The sequence below is a fragment of the Artibeus jamaicensis genome, unplaced genomic scaffold (genome assembly GCF_021234435.1).
Source record: "Artibeus jamaicensis isolate MK-2021 breed Jamaican fruit bat unplaced genomic scaffold, CSHL_Jam_final scaffold_584, whole genome shotgun sequence".
Classification (NCBI taxonomy): Eukaryota; Metazoa; Chordata; class Mammalia; order Chiroptera; family Phyllostomidae; genus Artibeus; species Artibeus jamaicensis.
The window spans coordinates 3,113,316-3,130,967 of record NW_026522048.1 but is presented as its reverse complement, the minus strand read 5'-3'; the positions used below and the strand labels follow the sequence as shown (position 1 = coordinate 3,130,967).

The 17,652-nt window shown below is 34.0% G+C and overlaps 1 protein-coding gene across 2 annotated transcripts in view; it reads left to right on the top strand.

Annotated features, from left to right (window-relative positions):
* TMTC3 (transmembrane O-mannosyltransferase targeting cadherins 3) overlaps positions 1–16,979 on the top strand; it is a 70,930-nt gene extending 53,951 nt beyond the window's left edge. For both annotated transcript variants that reach the window (XM_053658793.1, XM_053658794.1), the window contains exons 11-14: positions 4,734–4,837; positions 6,081–6,250; positions 10,034–10,260; positions 12,694–16,979. In XM_053658793.1, the coding sequence (XP_053514768.1) occupies positions 4,734–4,837; positions 6,081–6,250; positions 10,034–10,260; positions 12,694–13,508 (1,316 nt within the window). In that variant the 3' untranslated portion in view covers positions 13,509–16,979. The remainder of the gene's footprint in view (positions 1–4,733; positions 4,838–6,080; positions 6,251–10,033; positions 10,261–12,693) is intronic.
* The last annotated feature ends 673 nt before the right edge of the window (positions 16,980–17,652 follow it).

Sequence of the window (17,652 nt, the reverse complement as noted above, 5' to 3'; positions counted from 1 at the left end):
CTCTATATAGTTTAGTTCTCAAAATATAGGGTACATATCTTGGGTTTCCTCACCTCTTTGCTTTTTTTTTTAAGATTTTAATTTATTTGTTTTTCAACAGAAGGGAAGAAAAAGAGAGAGGGAGAGAAACATCAGTGTGGTTGCTTCTCTTCTGCCCCCCAACCAAGGACCTGGCTTGTAACTGAGCCATGTCCCCTGACTGGAAATCAGACCAGCAGTCTTCAGGTTTGCAGGCTAGCTCTCAGTCCACTGAGCCACACCAGCCAGGGTACCTCTGCTCCTTTGAGCCCAGAATTCCTCGCTTCTCCTGTCTTTCCCACCTACCTTGTACTATATACTACCCATTTTTTACAACCCATCTCACAAGCCTTCTCTTTAAAAAAACCCTTCTGTATTTCCAGTTAGAAAAAACCATTTCTCATCCTTAAAGCTTTTTACAACTTCTGCATCTTTCTTATAATATTTGTAGTTTTCTACATAGTACTACATCATATTTGTTTGTTTATCACAGCCATTTATTTATGTTTAGTACAGTCTTACTGTCAACAGTCACTACTGTGGTAGTTTCAATTTACTGCTTTGTAAAGTATTTTAGATTCCCTCTAGGACATTTTGAAAAGCAAAGTTGTCTTGATGTCAGACACACAGGGACTTCAAGACTTAAAAGATGTTCCTTAAGCTCCTTCAGCATTATATCTCTCATTTCTAAATTGGAGGTTTCAATTTTTTTCTCATTGCATTGTTGTAAAGACTAAATTAAATGGTGTATATGTGCATGTTTGATTTTATCTAGTGAATAGTGTTGCCCATATCACAGGATGTTGCCAAGGGTAGGCACTCAGTTTTAAAAGTTTCTCTTTCATTGTCAGTCATTATGTTTTGCTATTTATGAAATACTTGCTGAACCTGTCTCCTTTACTATGACTTCCCTACCATACTTTCAAAATTGCTGTTTCTAATAAACCATGGACTAGGAAAACCGGTAAACCAATTTATTACAATTTATTATGAAAAAGTACATGAACTCAGAAACATCACATTTGACATTCAGAAGCTTCTCTAAATTATTCTTTGTTTTTCAACTATGTTCTTCAAAGATAGATTTGACAAATGAAATGACACATAGGGAGGGGAGTAGGGAGTCCTTTTTTGTGCTTGTCACATATGCAGATCTAGACTTACGAGTCTGGAGACGAAGAGAGTGGTCAACACTAGAGACCAAAATTTGGAGTAACAGACATAAAGATGCTATTCAAAACCCTGGAGCAGTACAGCATCACATAAAGTAGGAGTCCATAACACTGTCAAGTTAACTTTTAAAAAATCAGCCTGAAGTCTTTTTTTCACTTAGCCAGAATAAGAATGTAAACTATACCATAATCTTTGACTATGCAATATGCATATCATGTTAAATGAATAACTGAATGCTTTTTGTTTGTTTGGTGGTTACAAGTGTTTTAAAAAAAAACCCAACTCAACAAAGATAACGTTTTTGCAATTAGAATTACAGTTTCCATAACACTTTTACAAGACAAGGATAGAGTTTTTCTAAGGAACCCCAGAATTCTCCGAGGTTTGTTTTTGCCATAAAGTCAATGGTTTTGTTTTAATCTTAAGTCCAGATCTTAGAAGCTGTTTATATTAGAATCATGGACCTATTATTCAACTCGGATGCAATCAAGATGGAAACAACTGACTTTTAAACAGTTTTTAGGAGTTTCTAGGTATTTATAAATTTATTTTTTAAAATGCATCGACAGACAATTTTTGGATAGGAAATACTGGAAAGCAACATACAAGGTCTGTCCAGAAGGTATCTAGTCATGTAATATGAAAAATAGAGGCATTTATTGAAGAAGATACAAGCAAGATACAAGAAACATTGTATATAAAACAATGACACCTCAGTCCCCTTCAGAGTAGGCACCTGGAGACCTCACACAGTTCTCCCAATTGCCATCAGCCACCCTGTTATTTTTTTGTGAATTTCATCAAGTGTCTGAAGTCTCTACCCATTCAAAGGTTATTTGAGTTTTGGGAAAAGCCAGAAGTAGTAGGACACCAAATCTAGGCTGTAAGGGGGATGAGTCACCTGGGTGATTTAATATTTTCTCAAAAAATTGCAGGAGACATGATGCATGAGCAGACACATGGTCATGATGAAGCTGCCAGTCACCAGTTGCCCGTAGCTGCAGCCTTCTGAGTCATCTGTATAGCTTCCATAGAGGAATGTTCAAGCTTAATGCAGAATTTGATGCAGACTCATTGCTCTACTTGTTAGTCACTTTGAATGTGATGGACACACAATACACATGCTCACTCGATGGTATCTGCCGCCCCACTGACTAGTACGGCGAAGTCCTCATTGTTCATGCATGAGCATTCCAGTCCACTCTCCTTGGCTGCCAGGTTACATGGGTGTTGTGCAAATCGTAACCCTTATATTAATAATGGCTGGACTTTTTCTGGACAGACCCCTATATGCCCTGGTGTCAGTGTGGGAATATTCAGCTTTACTGTTGGTGGCTGAAGAATTATTGGGCACAGAGTTGCCCAGTACTTGCTAGTCCTCTTTTGCATTGAATGAAACAGACTGCTAGATTCATGCTCCTGTTGTCTTAAACAGCACACTCCTATAGCAAGATTGTTCTTTGAAGTTCTATAGCTTTTTGGTCATTTAAATGTCATCTTGCTTGCTTTTCTCACTTTTTTTTTCAAATTTAATTTTGCCTTACCAGTAATGCTATTTCCTCCTTTGCAGTCCTCAAACTTTGTAACTTGTGTCTGTCATTTTGCGAGCTGTATTAGGTACTCCTTTTGATGCTAAAGGCTATTTTATTTCATTGCTATTCTTTGAGAAAGTGGGACTGCATGCTGTAGTGTCTGAAATCTTCGTTGATGACAATCTCTCCTTCCATCATTTCAAGATCCTGATTCCATCAGGTTGCTATTTGCCTAGTTTTTCATCTAAATAAAAGGTTATCACCTTTTTTAAGATTGGTTGGAACTGATTTCAGTAACATTTTAATTACTTAGTCAACGTAATTACACTTTTATTTATCTGAACTTTCATTTTTTTCAGATTTTATATATTCTTAGTTTTTCCTAACTAAATTTCTGATCTGTGTAGTAAATGGTATAAATTTATCTGATTTTTTTTAAAAATTGAGCTATATAGATTAAAGACTTGGTAGTGCAATGAATTTCTACCTTGGCTCTACATCCAAATTGCCTTTTACACTTTTTAAAAAGATTTTATTCATTTATTTTTAGAGGAGAAGGGAAGGAGAGAGGGAGAGAAATATCAATGTGTGGTTGCCTCTCATGTGTCCCCCAAGTGGGAACTGGCCTGCAACCCAGGCATGTGCCCTGACTGGGAATCAAACCGCGATCGTCTACTTCGCAGGCCTGCGCTCAGTCCACTGAGCTACACCAGCCAGGGCCCTTTTATACTTTCTAAAAACATTTTTGCAGATGCTATTCCTAAAGATTCTATTTTGTTAGAGCTGGCTGGACCTAAGGTACCAATTTTTAAGAACAGTCAGAATTGAAAATGGTTAGCCTAAGCTCTTTTTTTGTTTGTTTGTTTGACTCTGCCCTCTCTGGGACTCCTCCCCCATTGAATTTAGCATACATCTAAAAACAGAAATCCACCTCTTTTCCCCAGTCTTGTCCCCTAATTCTCTGATTAAACGTATACTGCCTCCGTCAGTTTTGGTGCAGTGCACACAGTTGCCAGCCTGAGTCAATCTCTGGCAAGATCTTAGGACTGTTACTCTCCTCCTAGGGGAGTACCTAAGATAGAATGCTTGACCCTGTGTGTCCTGGGAGTTGCAGGCAGAGGCCTAGTCCACAACTGCAAAGTCACTGGTGTCACAGGCAAGTAGTAATCATAATGCAAAACCTTGTCGTGTCTGTTAGAGGTTCGTGTTGGCTGTAATTTGATTTGATGTTTTCTCCCTTCTTTCTACCTTTATTCCAGACCTTTGAAATATATACTGGAAAATGTATCTTAAACCCTCATATCTTTCTTATTTTAATCGTATATTTTTCCATATCAGAAAATGAGACAAAATGTTGATATTAACATAGCCTTTTAAAAGTTTTAAGTACATTAGATAAGAATTTATCATCACTTAAGAGAGACAGGTTATCAAGAAGCATTAATATTCCTGCATTCCAACCACATTCACAAAAATTGTAGAAAGTTAGATCACAGTTTTTTCTATCTCCTTGCGCCCGTCTCACCGTGGGTGCATATTTATTAGATATAACACTGGAAATAATTCTAGGAATTACAGTGATCCTTCCTTACTTATAGATTGTTTTTACTTTAAAGTTCAGTCATACCTTTTGAGTACATTCCAAAGCTATGAGCTTAAGAAAATTGAAGCAAGCCTTAGTATAGCATATTAAAATACAGTCAAGAAAAATGATGTAAACTTTTTCATTGCTTCTGTTTCTTTTCTCTCATGTCTTAATTTGTCAAGGGACCGTTCAAATAGTTTTTTCCATGTTATGTGTGTATTTTATGTCTTTATAGTACTTTATTTAATAATTTGCTACTGTGGCATTGATCATAAATTATACCAAGTTGTATTAGAAGAACCTGGAGGAAGAGTGCCTGCTTTTGCATTTGCACCATGTTTTGCTTGCTAGAAACATATCCTCTTAGTAGTTTACATTGAATTCTATTTAGTATGTTTTTCAACAAATAGTTTTTTTAATTTTAGATGATATTGGTGCCCACATGAATGTAGGAAGAACTTATAAAAATTTAAATAGAACCAAAGAAGCTGAAGAATCTTACATGACAGCTAAGTCATTGATGCCTCAAGTAAGTTGTCATAATTTATTCCTATTGTGTCATGTCTACTAAATATCCATATTGAATAACATTATGTAGATGGAAAAGGCCTTACGTTTTCTTCAATTTACTGATATAAAAGTGTCCAATGAACCATTTCTTTAGTGTAAGTTTTTCTAAGGAGTACATTTTTCTAGCTGAATTAATTTTGTTGTATAGTCTATAAAAACTAAATTTATAAAGTTACGAGTTTTTATATTCTTGGATATAAGTTATTGATGAGTTAAATTACTTTAAATGAAGAGAATTGTACTTGTGTACATTAAGAACTAAATCCAGCATTATTCCTGTCAAAAAATAGGTGAATAACACAAAGTAGATACATCTCTGTTGCTACATTATGTCCATTAGTTGTTATAATGACACAAGTACAAGATTCACTTGATATCACAGTATGTCGTCAAAATTGGAAGATCTGGTCCTGCCCTTGACAAGCTTAGCAGCATCATTGGAAAAGATAGTTTTCCCTGGGCTACAGTTTTCTCAATTGTAGTGTGTACTATACGATAATAGTAATAGCAATATAAAAATGGATAGTTTGATAAATGATTTGAAAACAAACTTGGACTACCTGATATCTGAAGAACTGATTTCTCATACTCTAGAGTTAAATTGCATTCAATACAGATTTTTATCAGTATTTTCTGCCCATTGAAAATTTGGGTCCATATGTATTATATGTAATAACCTTTACTTAATCCGAATAGTGAATTAATAAGATAATTTTATTTCGTAACCCCGAGAAAAATGAGGTTTTAGTATAACTATGAAATAAAATTGTCTTATTGTCACGACCGGAAATATTTTGCTGACAACGTGAAAGTTGACATGCTTTAACAAATACACTGGACAGAGAAAGGGGAGTCCTGAGTTCTGTTTCTGATCTGTTGTAAACATACTGAGACTATAGCATCTAAAAGCACTGATTTATGTGACTACATAAAATGATAGGTATAAGTAAAAAGTTAATCATATTCTATTGAGCTGGCATGAATGAAAAAAATATAACCTTTAGTGCAAGAAAATATTTTACTTACATGTTATGACTACCAATGTTTTCACATTTTTATGACTTATTTTAATATAGTAGTAAAACTAACAGCATTATCTTTTTGTGCTCTGTATGTTTTAAATAAATTACTAGGCCTACTTACTTTTCACTTTCATTTGGTAATAAAATATCAATTATGAAAATGCCTTGTCTTCTGAACAGATTATTCCTGGTAAAAAATATGCAGCCAGAATAGCGCCTAACCACCTAAACGTGTATATCAATCTGGCCAACCTGATCCGTGCAAATGAGTCCCGACTGGAAGAAGCAGATCAGCTGTATCGACAAGCTATAAGCATGAGACCCGACTTCAAGCAGGCTTATATCAGCAGGTACTGTAGTTTACTTTAAGCTGTTGTTACAGGAAATTGAAGCTACATCTACATGTTACATTTTGACTATTTTGACTAAATTAGTTTTTTCCCCTCAGTAATCTTACTTGCAACTGACAACACAGAAACATACCCCATTTTAGACTGCAATCAAATTTAATTGATTTGATTTGAAATTGACAAGGGCGCTCATAACTTACATTAGCACATTTTAGGTTTTATATGAAAGGTGAAAAGAAGTTCCTTAGTTCTATTTGCTTATCACCAAATTCATTTTATTTAAAACACCTTAAACTTACATTTTATAAGTAATCCTAATATCCAACTCTCAGAAGCTTTCTTAAATAAATATTGAGAATTGACTGGTCATTGATACCTTTACCAAAAGAAACTTTTTAGTTGTCAATAAAAATAGAGTTTTGACCACTAGGGGAGAGGGGAGGGAGATAATGGGAAAGAAGGGGAAGGGTCTAGTCAAAAAAGCAGGCATAAACGACCCATGGACAACAGGGCAACAGGGGGCTTGACTGTGGGAGCTGAGGGTGGGGCAGAGCAACGGGGGGAAAACTGGGACAACTGTAGTTGAGTGACAATTTAAAAAATAGATTATCGTGAAAAATAAATTTTTGGTATCCCATTTTAGAACTTGATATATGTATTTTCCCATGTTAGTGTTATCGTTTGTGTTATACTTGAGGAAAAGAGCATGTTAAATTTTGTTTTGTGCTTAGCCCCAAAACCTAATAATCATAATTTATGACATTCATTGTTTCTATAAAGAAAATGCATTCAGAATTTAGTAAGTTTTCGATCTCATCGTTAGTCGGAGGCTATCTTAGTTCAGCCTTATCTAGTACTTTTGAAAATTCACTAGGTTTAGTGGGGTTGCATCTGTAAATAAAACCTGTCATGGCTTAATATATAAAGAATGATTCAAGAATCCTGCATAAAGAATAACATTTTGGACAAATACTCATTCTAGAAATTCCCTAATCAAGAATATTAATAGTTCATTCGATTTCATCCCTATTCTATAATTTAGGAAAGAATAGTAATATAACAAAAATACTCTAGCATCATTACTTAAATTGATTTGCATATATGTAATTAATCAAAGTGATGCTTTAAACTCTCTAACAGGAGATAGAACCGTAATAGAAAGATTTCTGAAATAGTTTTGAAATCGTAATCCGCAGTTCCAGAAGAGTTTCTCAAAGATACCAGCAGGTGGCACTAGTGCCCTGTGTCCACCCTACATGGTCAGGGTTTTGTTTTGTTTTGTTTTTAACTCCCCCCCCACCCCTGCCAATAAATGATCATTTTATAAGAATACATTGAAAATAAAATTAATATAAGAAGAGTTAAATTTTTTCTAATGTCCTGCTTTTTGTATAGTAAGACTTCTAACAGATTAAAATACTGGTATTTCCCCATCACTACCTTTTATATTTTCTTTCTTCAAATGCTATAACCTGGCTCCTGACAAACTGATCTCCCTCCCTGGTTGCTGTCATTTTTCTGAAGTGGTATATTCTGCCTTCTTTTAAGATATATTCAAAGAATAAATTTTTTTGTCTCCCTTTCTTGAATGTCTCCCCACACCTTAATCTCTAAAGTCAGGCATGCTTTTTCCATCTTTAATAATATTTGAAAGCATATCAAGCCAAATTTGCCAAACTGTGATAGTTTTTTTTAAATAAACTTATTGGAGTAACATTGGTTAATAATACTACATAAATTTCAGCTGTACAAAATCATAGTTCACAAGATTATAACTTGACATCTTTGTGCTCTGCTCTGTTACCCCCACCCAACGTTTAGCTTCCTTCTGTCACCATGTGTTTGACAACCTTACCCCCTTTGCCCTCCCCAGCCCGGCCTCTTTCCCCTCTGCTACTAGCTTTCTGTTCTTTGTATGAGTTTGGTTTGGTTTGGTTTGTTACTTTTTGTTTTAATTCCACATGTGAGCGAAATCATATGTTTTTTTTTACCTTTTCCATCGGACTTATTTCATTTAGCATAATACTTTCAAGATTCATCCATGTTGTCACCAATGGCAATATTTTGTTCCTTTTTATGGATGAGTAATATTCCATGATATATATACATGTGTATATGTACATATGTATACATATCACATCACATCTTTATCAGTTACCTGTCAGTGGACACTTAGGTTGTTTTCATGTCTTCCCGATTATAAATAATAGTGCAGTGAACATAGGGATATAGATAGCCTTATGATGATAAGTGTGTTCGTATTTTTAGGGTAAATACTCCTAAGAGGAATTGCTGGATCATATGGTAGTTTTATTCTTAATTTTTTGAGAAACCTGTATTCTGTTTTCCATAGTGGCTACACCAGTTTACATTCCTACGAGCAATGTTTTGATGGTTCCCTTTTCTCCACACTTTCTTCAACATTTCTCATCTTTTTTTTTATGATAACCATTCTGACAGGTATGAGGTGGTATATCGTTGGGATTTTGACTTGTCTTTCCCTAATAACTAGTGATATTAAACAGCTTTTTGTGCACCTGTTGGCCATTTGTGTATCTTGCTTGGAAAAGTGTCTATTCAGGTCCTCTGACCATTTATTGAACAGATTTTTTTTTTGTTGTTATATGAGTTCTTTACATATTTTGGATATTAGCCTCTGTTGGGAGATACTGTTTGCCAATATCTTTTCCCATTCAGTCAGTTGCCTTTTCTTAGAGATGTTTTATTTAGGTTCTTTTGCTGTGCAGGAGCTTTTTAGTTTGATTCCTTTGTTTTTGCTTTTATTTCTCTTGAGTTTAGGGTTAAGTTTACAAAAACCCCTCTAACACCAAGGTTCTAAGTGTGGCACCTGTGTTTTTGTCTATGTATTTCATTCTTCCAGGTGTTAACATTCAAATCTTAAATCTATTTTGAGTCAGTTTTTGTGTATGGTGTAAGATAATAGTCTAGTTTCCTTTTGCATGTAGCTCCAATTTTCCCAACACCATTTATTGAAGACACTTTTCCTCTCTTACTGTATATTCTTGGCTCCTTTGTTGAAAGTTAGTCATCCATATAGGTGTGGGTTTATTTCTGGGCTCTCAGTTCTGTTTCATTGTTCTGTATGTTTGTTTTTCTGCCAGTACTATGCTGTTTTGTTTTTTTCAATTTTACTGTTTTACTTACCCTACCATTATGGCATAATCAATTCCTCCATGGAATTACAACTCTTTATGTTTTTCTTTCTATTGGTTATGTGATCATTCCTTAGTAGGTAGATGAATCATTTTTTAATGGTTTTGAGAAACATAGCATGGAGTTTAGTGCCTGAATGCGACTATTCAATTCCTCTTCCTTCCGATAGAAAATAGACAAAGAACAATAAAGAGGCAGGTGGGATGCAGAGTACCAAACCCAGCCTGTGGTTATCAGGCACGGATCACAGCAGAATGCTGAGTATTATCTAGGAGGAAAGGCTGACCAAAAAAGTTAGAGAAAAAAATAAAATGTTCTTGGTTTCAGCTTCGTAAGTATGGCTATCTAGAACCCATGACCACGATGCTTTTGGTACTGTAGCTTTGTGGTATAGTTTATTATAGTTTATAATACCTTTTGCTTTACTCTTTTTTTTCTCAGTATTTCTTTGGCTACATGGTTATTTTTGAAAGAAAACTTTAAGAACCTCAGGTAAAAGGAAAAAAGAAAGCTGTGAATGTATGGAAAAGCTTAAAACCTGTGAAAAACAATATCTATAAACTGGCATGGTAATGTTGTAAGTAAGGCTTGTGCTTGATTTTTCCACAGAGGAGAATTGCTTTTAAAAATGAATAAACCTTTCAAAGCAAAAGAAGCATATCTTAAAGCACTAGAGTTGGACAGAAATAATGCAGATCTTTGGTACAACTTGGCGATTGTTCATATTGAACTTAAAGAACCAAATGAAGCTCTAAAAATTTTCAATCATGCTTTACAACTAAATCCAAAGCATAAGCTAGCATTATTCAATTCTGCTATCTTAATGCAGGAATCAGGTATGTTTCCCCAAATATTTCCATATTTAAACACTTGTAATTTGAAATATAATAAAACCTTAACTTAAAATATATTACTTGTAACAGACACTTTGTGAATGGATAGTTTGTATCAAAACTGTATCAGAGCTCCAGCTAGGTAGCTCAGCTGGTCAGAGGGTAGTCCCCGCACACCGCATTCGTGGTTCCATCCCTGGTCAGGGCACACACAAGCGTCAGCCAATGAATACATCGAGAAGTGGACAACAAATCACTATCTCCCTCTGTCTCTCTCTCTTCCTCTCTCCCTCTAAAAATCAAGATATTGAAAAAAAAACAGGCGAAGGGATTAGCCAAAAACCATGTATGCATAACAATAACATGTAGATACAGACAACAGTGTGGTGATGGCCAGAGCAAAAGCAGCGCAGGGCAGGTGGAGGCGGGCCCGGGAGGCAAATGAGGACATCCGTGATAGTGCCCACTATAGAAGTAAAGAAAAGATGTTTTTAAAAACCTGTGTAAATGATCTATAAGTAGAATTTTAACATCTTTAAACTTCTCATGTAATATGCACTAACATATAAGATAATACTGATTATTCTCATATATGTTAAGACCAATTTTTCAGGAAATCTATTAAGCAGTGTCTTATTCTTCTGTCATTTTATACACAGAAATATATAATCTCCTATGTAAATATGTTGTTCAAATAATCTGAACTTCTATAATTTTTTACATAATTATTTCCAGGGAGTCATAAGCTTTGTATGTTTTAGAAAGAAATATTATTCTATCTTCCCTGGATTTCTAAAACCAGATACTTTTGGTATCATTTTGTGTTCAATTTTTATTGTCTTCTGAGATTACTATAATTTTCTATAACATCTATGATAAGCAAAACTAAATTTAATTATAATAAATCAGGTTTTTGATATATAGGGATTTTATTACTACTCAGAAGGCTGGGTATATGATTCATAATATTTTATGTTTGGAAAATCTTTATATTAGATTCACTTCTTTAGTTAATTATTAATTTTTTTAAACTTTTGCAAAAACAACAGATCATAAGATCATATTATTTTATTTTTATTTATTTGTTTGTTTGTTTGTTTATTTATTTATTTATTTATTTATTTATTTATTTAGAAAGGAGGGAAAGGAGGGAGAAAAGATGGGAAATGTCAGTGTATGGTTGCCTCTCGCACACCTCCTACCAGGGACCTGTTCCTCAGCCCAAGCATGTGCTCTGACTAGGAATAGAACCAGTAACCCTTTGGTTCACACATAGAGCTAGACCTTTGAGTCTTGCCAGTCTTCTGTTTAGTAGATTAGAGAGTGTGGACCTGATAGATACAATGAATACCCCAACACCATATGGCCAGTTTAGTAATCGGTCCAAGATAGGAACTTAAGCCTACTGATTTTTTTTCAAGTTTTCTTTATTCATCATATTGTCAAATAAAATAATATAAGGAGCTCTTATCCCTGATATTCAAGAAAGTATAAATTTAGAGAACAGCTAATATTTTTGTGTTAGCCAACCTTAGTAATCATGAAAGGGCTCATTATCCAACATAAGATTGTTTAGTTATAAGGTTTATAGTTATAGAACTTGAATTTTTATTTGTTTTTAGTTCCAATAAAGTAATCAAAATGAACATTTGTTTACTAACTCCTAATTTATATTTATAAGCTTTATATTTAAGGTTTATTTTACCTTTGAAACATTCTACAGAATTTGAAGTACCATATAAAAATCTTATTTAGCCCTGGCCAAGTAGCACAGTTGGTTACAGCATCATTCTGATAGGCCAAGGTTGTGGGTGCAATCCCCATTTGGAGCACATATAAGAAACAACCAGTGAATGAATAAATAAGTGGAACAGTACATCAAGATTTCTCTCCCTCTCCTTTTCTCTCTCTAAAATCAGCAAATAAAATTTTAAAAATATATACTAAGACCGAAGCATTTTATTTATCAAATAAGTTAATATTTGCTAAATATGATTACACATATTGCATGTAACTCTAAGAAAATTCATACGTTAACCCAGAGGAGTTAAATAACCTATGCAATGTAGAAAGTCATAGTGTTAACAGAATCAAGATTGAATACATGTCTGTTGGCAAATCTCATGCCTCTTAATTCTTGATCCTTCCTCTGTCTACCACTTCCAGTTAGCTTCTAAACTGTAAGGATATATTTTGCCCCCTTTGAGGCATTCTAACTGCCTTAAAGGAAAGGAAATGAGTTATAATTTCAGTGTTTCAAACACACTCTTTACTATAAAGACTTTAAGGTTTTGCTCTCTGCTGTTTGACTTAGATACAGTGATTAGTTGTTTTGATGCTGTCATTTTACATTGTAAATAGATAAAATATGAAAGTGGTTTTTTCCTAAGACTTAATTTATTTGCTAACAATATGATTTTTAAAAATTATTCATAGGTGAGGTTAAACTCAGACCTGAAGCTAGAAAACGACTTCTAAGCTATATAAATCAAGAGCCACAAGACGCTAATGGTTACTTCAATCTGGGCATGCTTTGCATGGATGACAAAAAGGACACTGAAGCCGAGATGTGGATGAAGAAAGCCATAAAATTACAAGCTGACTTCAGAAGTGCTTTGTTTAATCTGGCTCTGCTGTATTCTCAGACTGCAAGGGAATTAAGGGCTTTGCCAGTTTTAGAAGAGTTGCTCAGATACTATCCTGATCATATTAAGGGTCTCATTTTAAAAGGAGACATTCTGATGAATCAAAAGAAAGATGTACATGGAGCCAAAAAATGTTTTGAAAAGATTTTGGAGCTGGATCCAAGCAATGTGCAAGGAAAACACAATCTTTGTGTTGTTTATTTTGAAGAAAAGGACTTACTAAAAGCTGAAACATGCCTGATTGAAACGTTGGCATTGGCACCACATGAAGAATATATCCAGCGCCATTTGAATATAGTCAGAGATAAAATTTCCTCAGCCACTTTAATAGAACAACCAATATTCCCTGCCAGTAGGACTTTAGGTGTACAAAGAGACAAAAGTCGAACTGAAAATGTAAAAGATTCCAGAAGCGAACCCAGACCCACAGAGATAATAAAAACAAGTGATAATAAAAGTCAGTCTAAATCTAACAAACAATTAGGAGAAAATACAGGCAAAGAGACCCCTCACAAAACAACAAAAGAAGTCAAAGAAATTGAGAAGAAAAGAGTTGCTGCTTTAAAAAGACTAGAGGAGATTGAACGTATTTTGAACGGTGAATAGCATTACTCTGTATTACATGACTGGTTTCAAAGAACTACCTGTGTCATGTGATTGCTTATGGGAGCTTTGAAAAATGGTGGAGATTCATAACAACCTCTACATAGAATCAAAATTAGGGTTTTTACTAAAAACCTGCCTTACTCCATATAAGATATGGCAGTAATTTTATGAGTTTTGGTGAATGTAGCAGAAATATTAAATTATAGCTGGCCAATTTGTATCTGTTGTAATAGAAGGGAGATTCTCTCAGCAAAAGAACCTTGACTACTCTCAATTAAAAATAGTCTGGGGCCTGAACGATGACCTCTGGGGGTCACATCCAACATTTGCTTTTTCGTTCTGCGAATTCCCATTTATTAGCTGACTTCATTTTTCCTTTACCTGTTGGAATCTGGCTATAGACTAGAAACATTTATTGAATGCTTTTTATTTTCAGTGAGTGACCTTCTGTTTAACCAAGAGACTTTGCCTACAAAAGAATACTGAATTTATTTGTATTCTTATGTTGATATTTAGAAGGAGTGTCGGATGAAACATGTTAAAATAAGTCACGTGACGTGAGTTTAAGAATATATTTTCATAATTTTGCTTGTCTTTCACTCTAAATAGCAATTTTTAATCAGGTAAAGTTTTAAATATATATATAAACACAACACATTTCTAATGGTGCTCATATATACTGTATTTTTTTTAACGTACTGAGAATTTCACAGCATTAACCACATAATCATGATTATCTTTGACTTCCCAAACTACTCATGTTTTTTAGGGTCAAAGTCATATTAAAAAGCTTCAATAATATAACTTTATTTAAACTTTTGAGTTAAAATATAGTTATTTTTATCTTAGTATTATCTCTAGTGTTATTTGAACTTTAATTTTGTTTCAAACACCTCAAGCAACCTTAAGTAACTAAACTAAGTTCTGTTTAACTGAAGGCAAACAATGTGACAAAGTTTATTTTTTAAACACTAAGTTCTTAATATCTTGTTATGTTGTATATTTTATTAAATATTTATTTTGACTACTGAGCTTCCTTAAAATTTTTAAAGCTGTTTTAATTGTATTAAATGTGGAAAACAAATTACTTTTCATTTTCCTATATATGCGTGTATTGTGGTTTAACCAAAATTCCTTCATTTTTGGCCTGCTTTCTAGCTATAAAAGATAATTAGCCATAATATTGAATTAATAAACTGGTCAGTTGGTTTTAACACATTTGAACCTGAAAACTGTTAGGCTAAAGAGTAGATACAAATCATATTTATTAATTTAAATCTAATATTTTTGACATAAATGCATTTCAAATGAATTTCATAATACTTAGTAAACTTGATTTTAACTTAAAATGTTAAAGCAAACATCTTGGGATAATAACAAATGCCTAATTATGTAGAATTTCAAAAACTGTTTTTTTTGAGATAACTAATATCTAATGTGTGTTTTACAAACCATATCTGTATAACTTTTTTAAAGAAGTGGTTTATAAATAGGTCACAAGAAATGTGGTCTTCATTAAGGACTCCTACTAAGTTCCCCCAGGCTCTCTTGTAGAATACCGTTTAGGTGGTTTAAAGCGAGCACTGACACTAATGGTGCCTCATTCTTGATGTAGGAGATTAGGTCAATCATTGTAGCAGTTCCTAATACCAGTTCTTAAATTATGGCTTTGTGACTCCAGACACATAGTGGAGAATACCTCATATACTATGACTTGAAAATGAAATCTATGTTATTCTTATGTTCTTTCCACACGTCTTCAGAAAAAAATTCTGAGTGTGATCTGTTATAGTAGCAAGTGAGTACAGTTCAGAAAAGTAGAAGCAAAATTGTCATGACAACAGACCATAATAAAGGCTTTGAGTCATATTTTAATAAAATTATATAACTCTTCAAAAGATAAAAGATATATTAATGTTATCCAGATTTTTGTATAGAAAAAAGAATTTCCTCCCTATTAACACTTAGAAGAGTGCCTACCATGTAGGAAGTACTTACATATTTGAATTTTAAATAATTTATTCAAATCAAAACGATCCTGAGTAATGAGTAATTTTTCCAGATCAGTGTCTCTCAACCTTTATAAAAGAATTATCTTAATGTGGACCCTGTCCACAATAGTTAAATCTGAATTTTTATGATGGAGCTATTAAGGGCTTCTAAGGTTCTCCAGCTGATTCTAATTTGTTGTCAGGTTTAACAACCACTGCTCTAAATTAAAAAAAAAACTTTCTTATATCTCCTGTATTAAGTAATTATTTTTAAGTAAGATAACCCAATTAAGTTTTTATATTTTTACAGTTTTATTAAGGAATATGCTCTTCTGGTAACTAGTAGAGTCCTCATGTAACAGCATGAATAACTTCTTGGAAACTGCTACATTCAGTAAAATGACATACAATAAAACCAGTTTACTACAGGCTAATTGATAAAAAAAAAAAAAAAGTTACTTTCCTACAGCATATTTCTGGTCACAAAAACCTCACCAAACTTCTAAATACCCAAGACAGTTATAATAATAAACATTGACACAAATATGTTAGACACACATTTCAGAAAGATTAATGAAAACATGTAATAGAATTTCCGACCCTTTTATTTCTGTTCAAGGTCGAGGGAGGCCAGAGCTGCTCCTAAGCAGCTCAGAGCACAGGGCAGGCACCCACCCTGGACCAAGTGCTCTCCCGTCCCTGGGCTCACACACCCACACCCACTCAGACTGGACAGTGTAGGTGGACATGCCAGTTAAACTAGCTTGCACATCTTCGGATGTAGGAGAAAATAGAGTATCTGGAGAAAACCCATGCAGACAGTTGTCCCAGCTGGGAATCAGTTTTCCCCCCTCATCAACATTGTGTCATTAAAAAGAACACTGAACAGACTGTTTCTTGAAGACTTGTATTTATTCCATTTTAAGTTCCATCAAGCTTACTTACATGACAGACGATTATTTCTTCTCCTTAAGCTCATAATAGGACTTTATCCATACTGTTCAGGTGAGAAAAAGGTCATAGAACTGCCTTTTTGGGAAAACAGAGGGTAGGGACATTTAGGCCAGTTCACTAACCTGTGGTTCAGACTTGTGAGCATATGTAAATTTGGAAAAGAAAACATATCATAGGACTCTGTGCTGGTGAGGATGTGGTTTTAGTTCTCACTGTTTTACAAAGGAATCTATTGATACTTCCTGGAGCTCTAGGAAAGCTTTGACAATCCCCAGGGGGAAGTTAATTATGTTACTCTTTTACTGCTTCTCAGAAGGAAGAATTAAGTTTTTGATTTATTGCTCCTATATGTGTTCCTTACAAACATTCAGAATTGGGAAGCTTATCTTACAGTTATTTCAGTAAGTAGTTTTGAGGTTGGTGTCTTGGAGCACAAAATAAATATTTTGCAATTGTGTGTTTACTTTTATGTAAATATTTGGTATGTGAATTACACAATTTTAATAAAACCATGGCTTTCATTACATCTAATTTGAGCTTTCAACTTCATGTTACAGAGTGTTTCTTTAAAGATATTTCAGTGAAAAATATGAAAATATATAGATTTGTATATTGATTTGTACTTCAGAAATCCATATATTTGTTGTATTTATTTTTTTAAAAAAACCTCCTAATTACCTGCATGACTAAATGGTATTTAAAATGAACCCCTCTAAAATGTCTGGTACCTTCGTCCAAAATTTTAACTCTTAGAAACTGTCAGTTATCCATGTTATGAGTTCATAAGAAAGTAGTTTAAAATCGTATGCATTTTATATTACTTTGGTGTCTGTGTGTACCGTATTTCTCAATATTCACTATTAAATTGATACTTTTTAAATTGTTAACCTGAACTGCCTTTTACTGTTAAAATCAAAAAAGACAAGAGGGTACGAGAGTTCTGCCCTTTCAAAGAGAAAAGGTGGCAGGTAGTTTTATTAGCAGTCACCTAAGAAAGGCGTACGTTAGATCCCTTCCTAACAGTTTTAACCCTGAGTGACAGAAACTAAATTAAGAAAATGAGACAGTTAAACTCAAGTGCAAAACACTATACATGTACATAATTAGAAGTCAGTGGAGTCAGATAACAAAGAATGTAAGCCATGGATCTGCCTGCATTCAAACCCTGGTACCACCCTTACCGGTGTAACTTAAAGAAA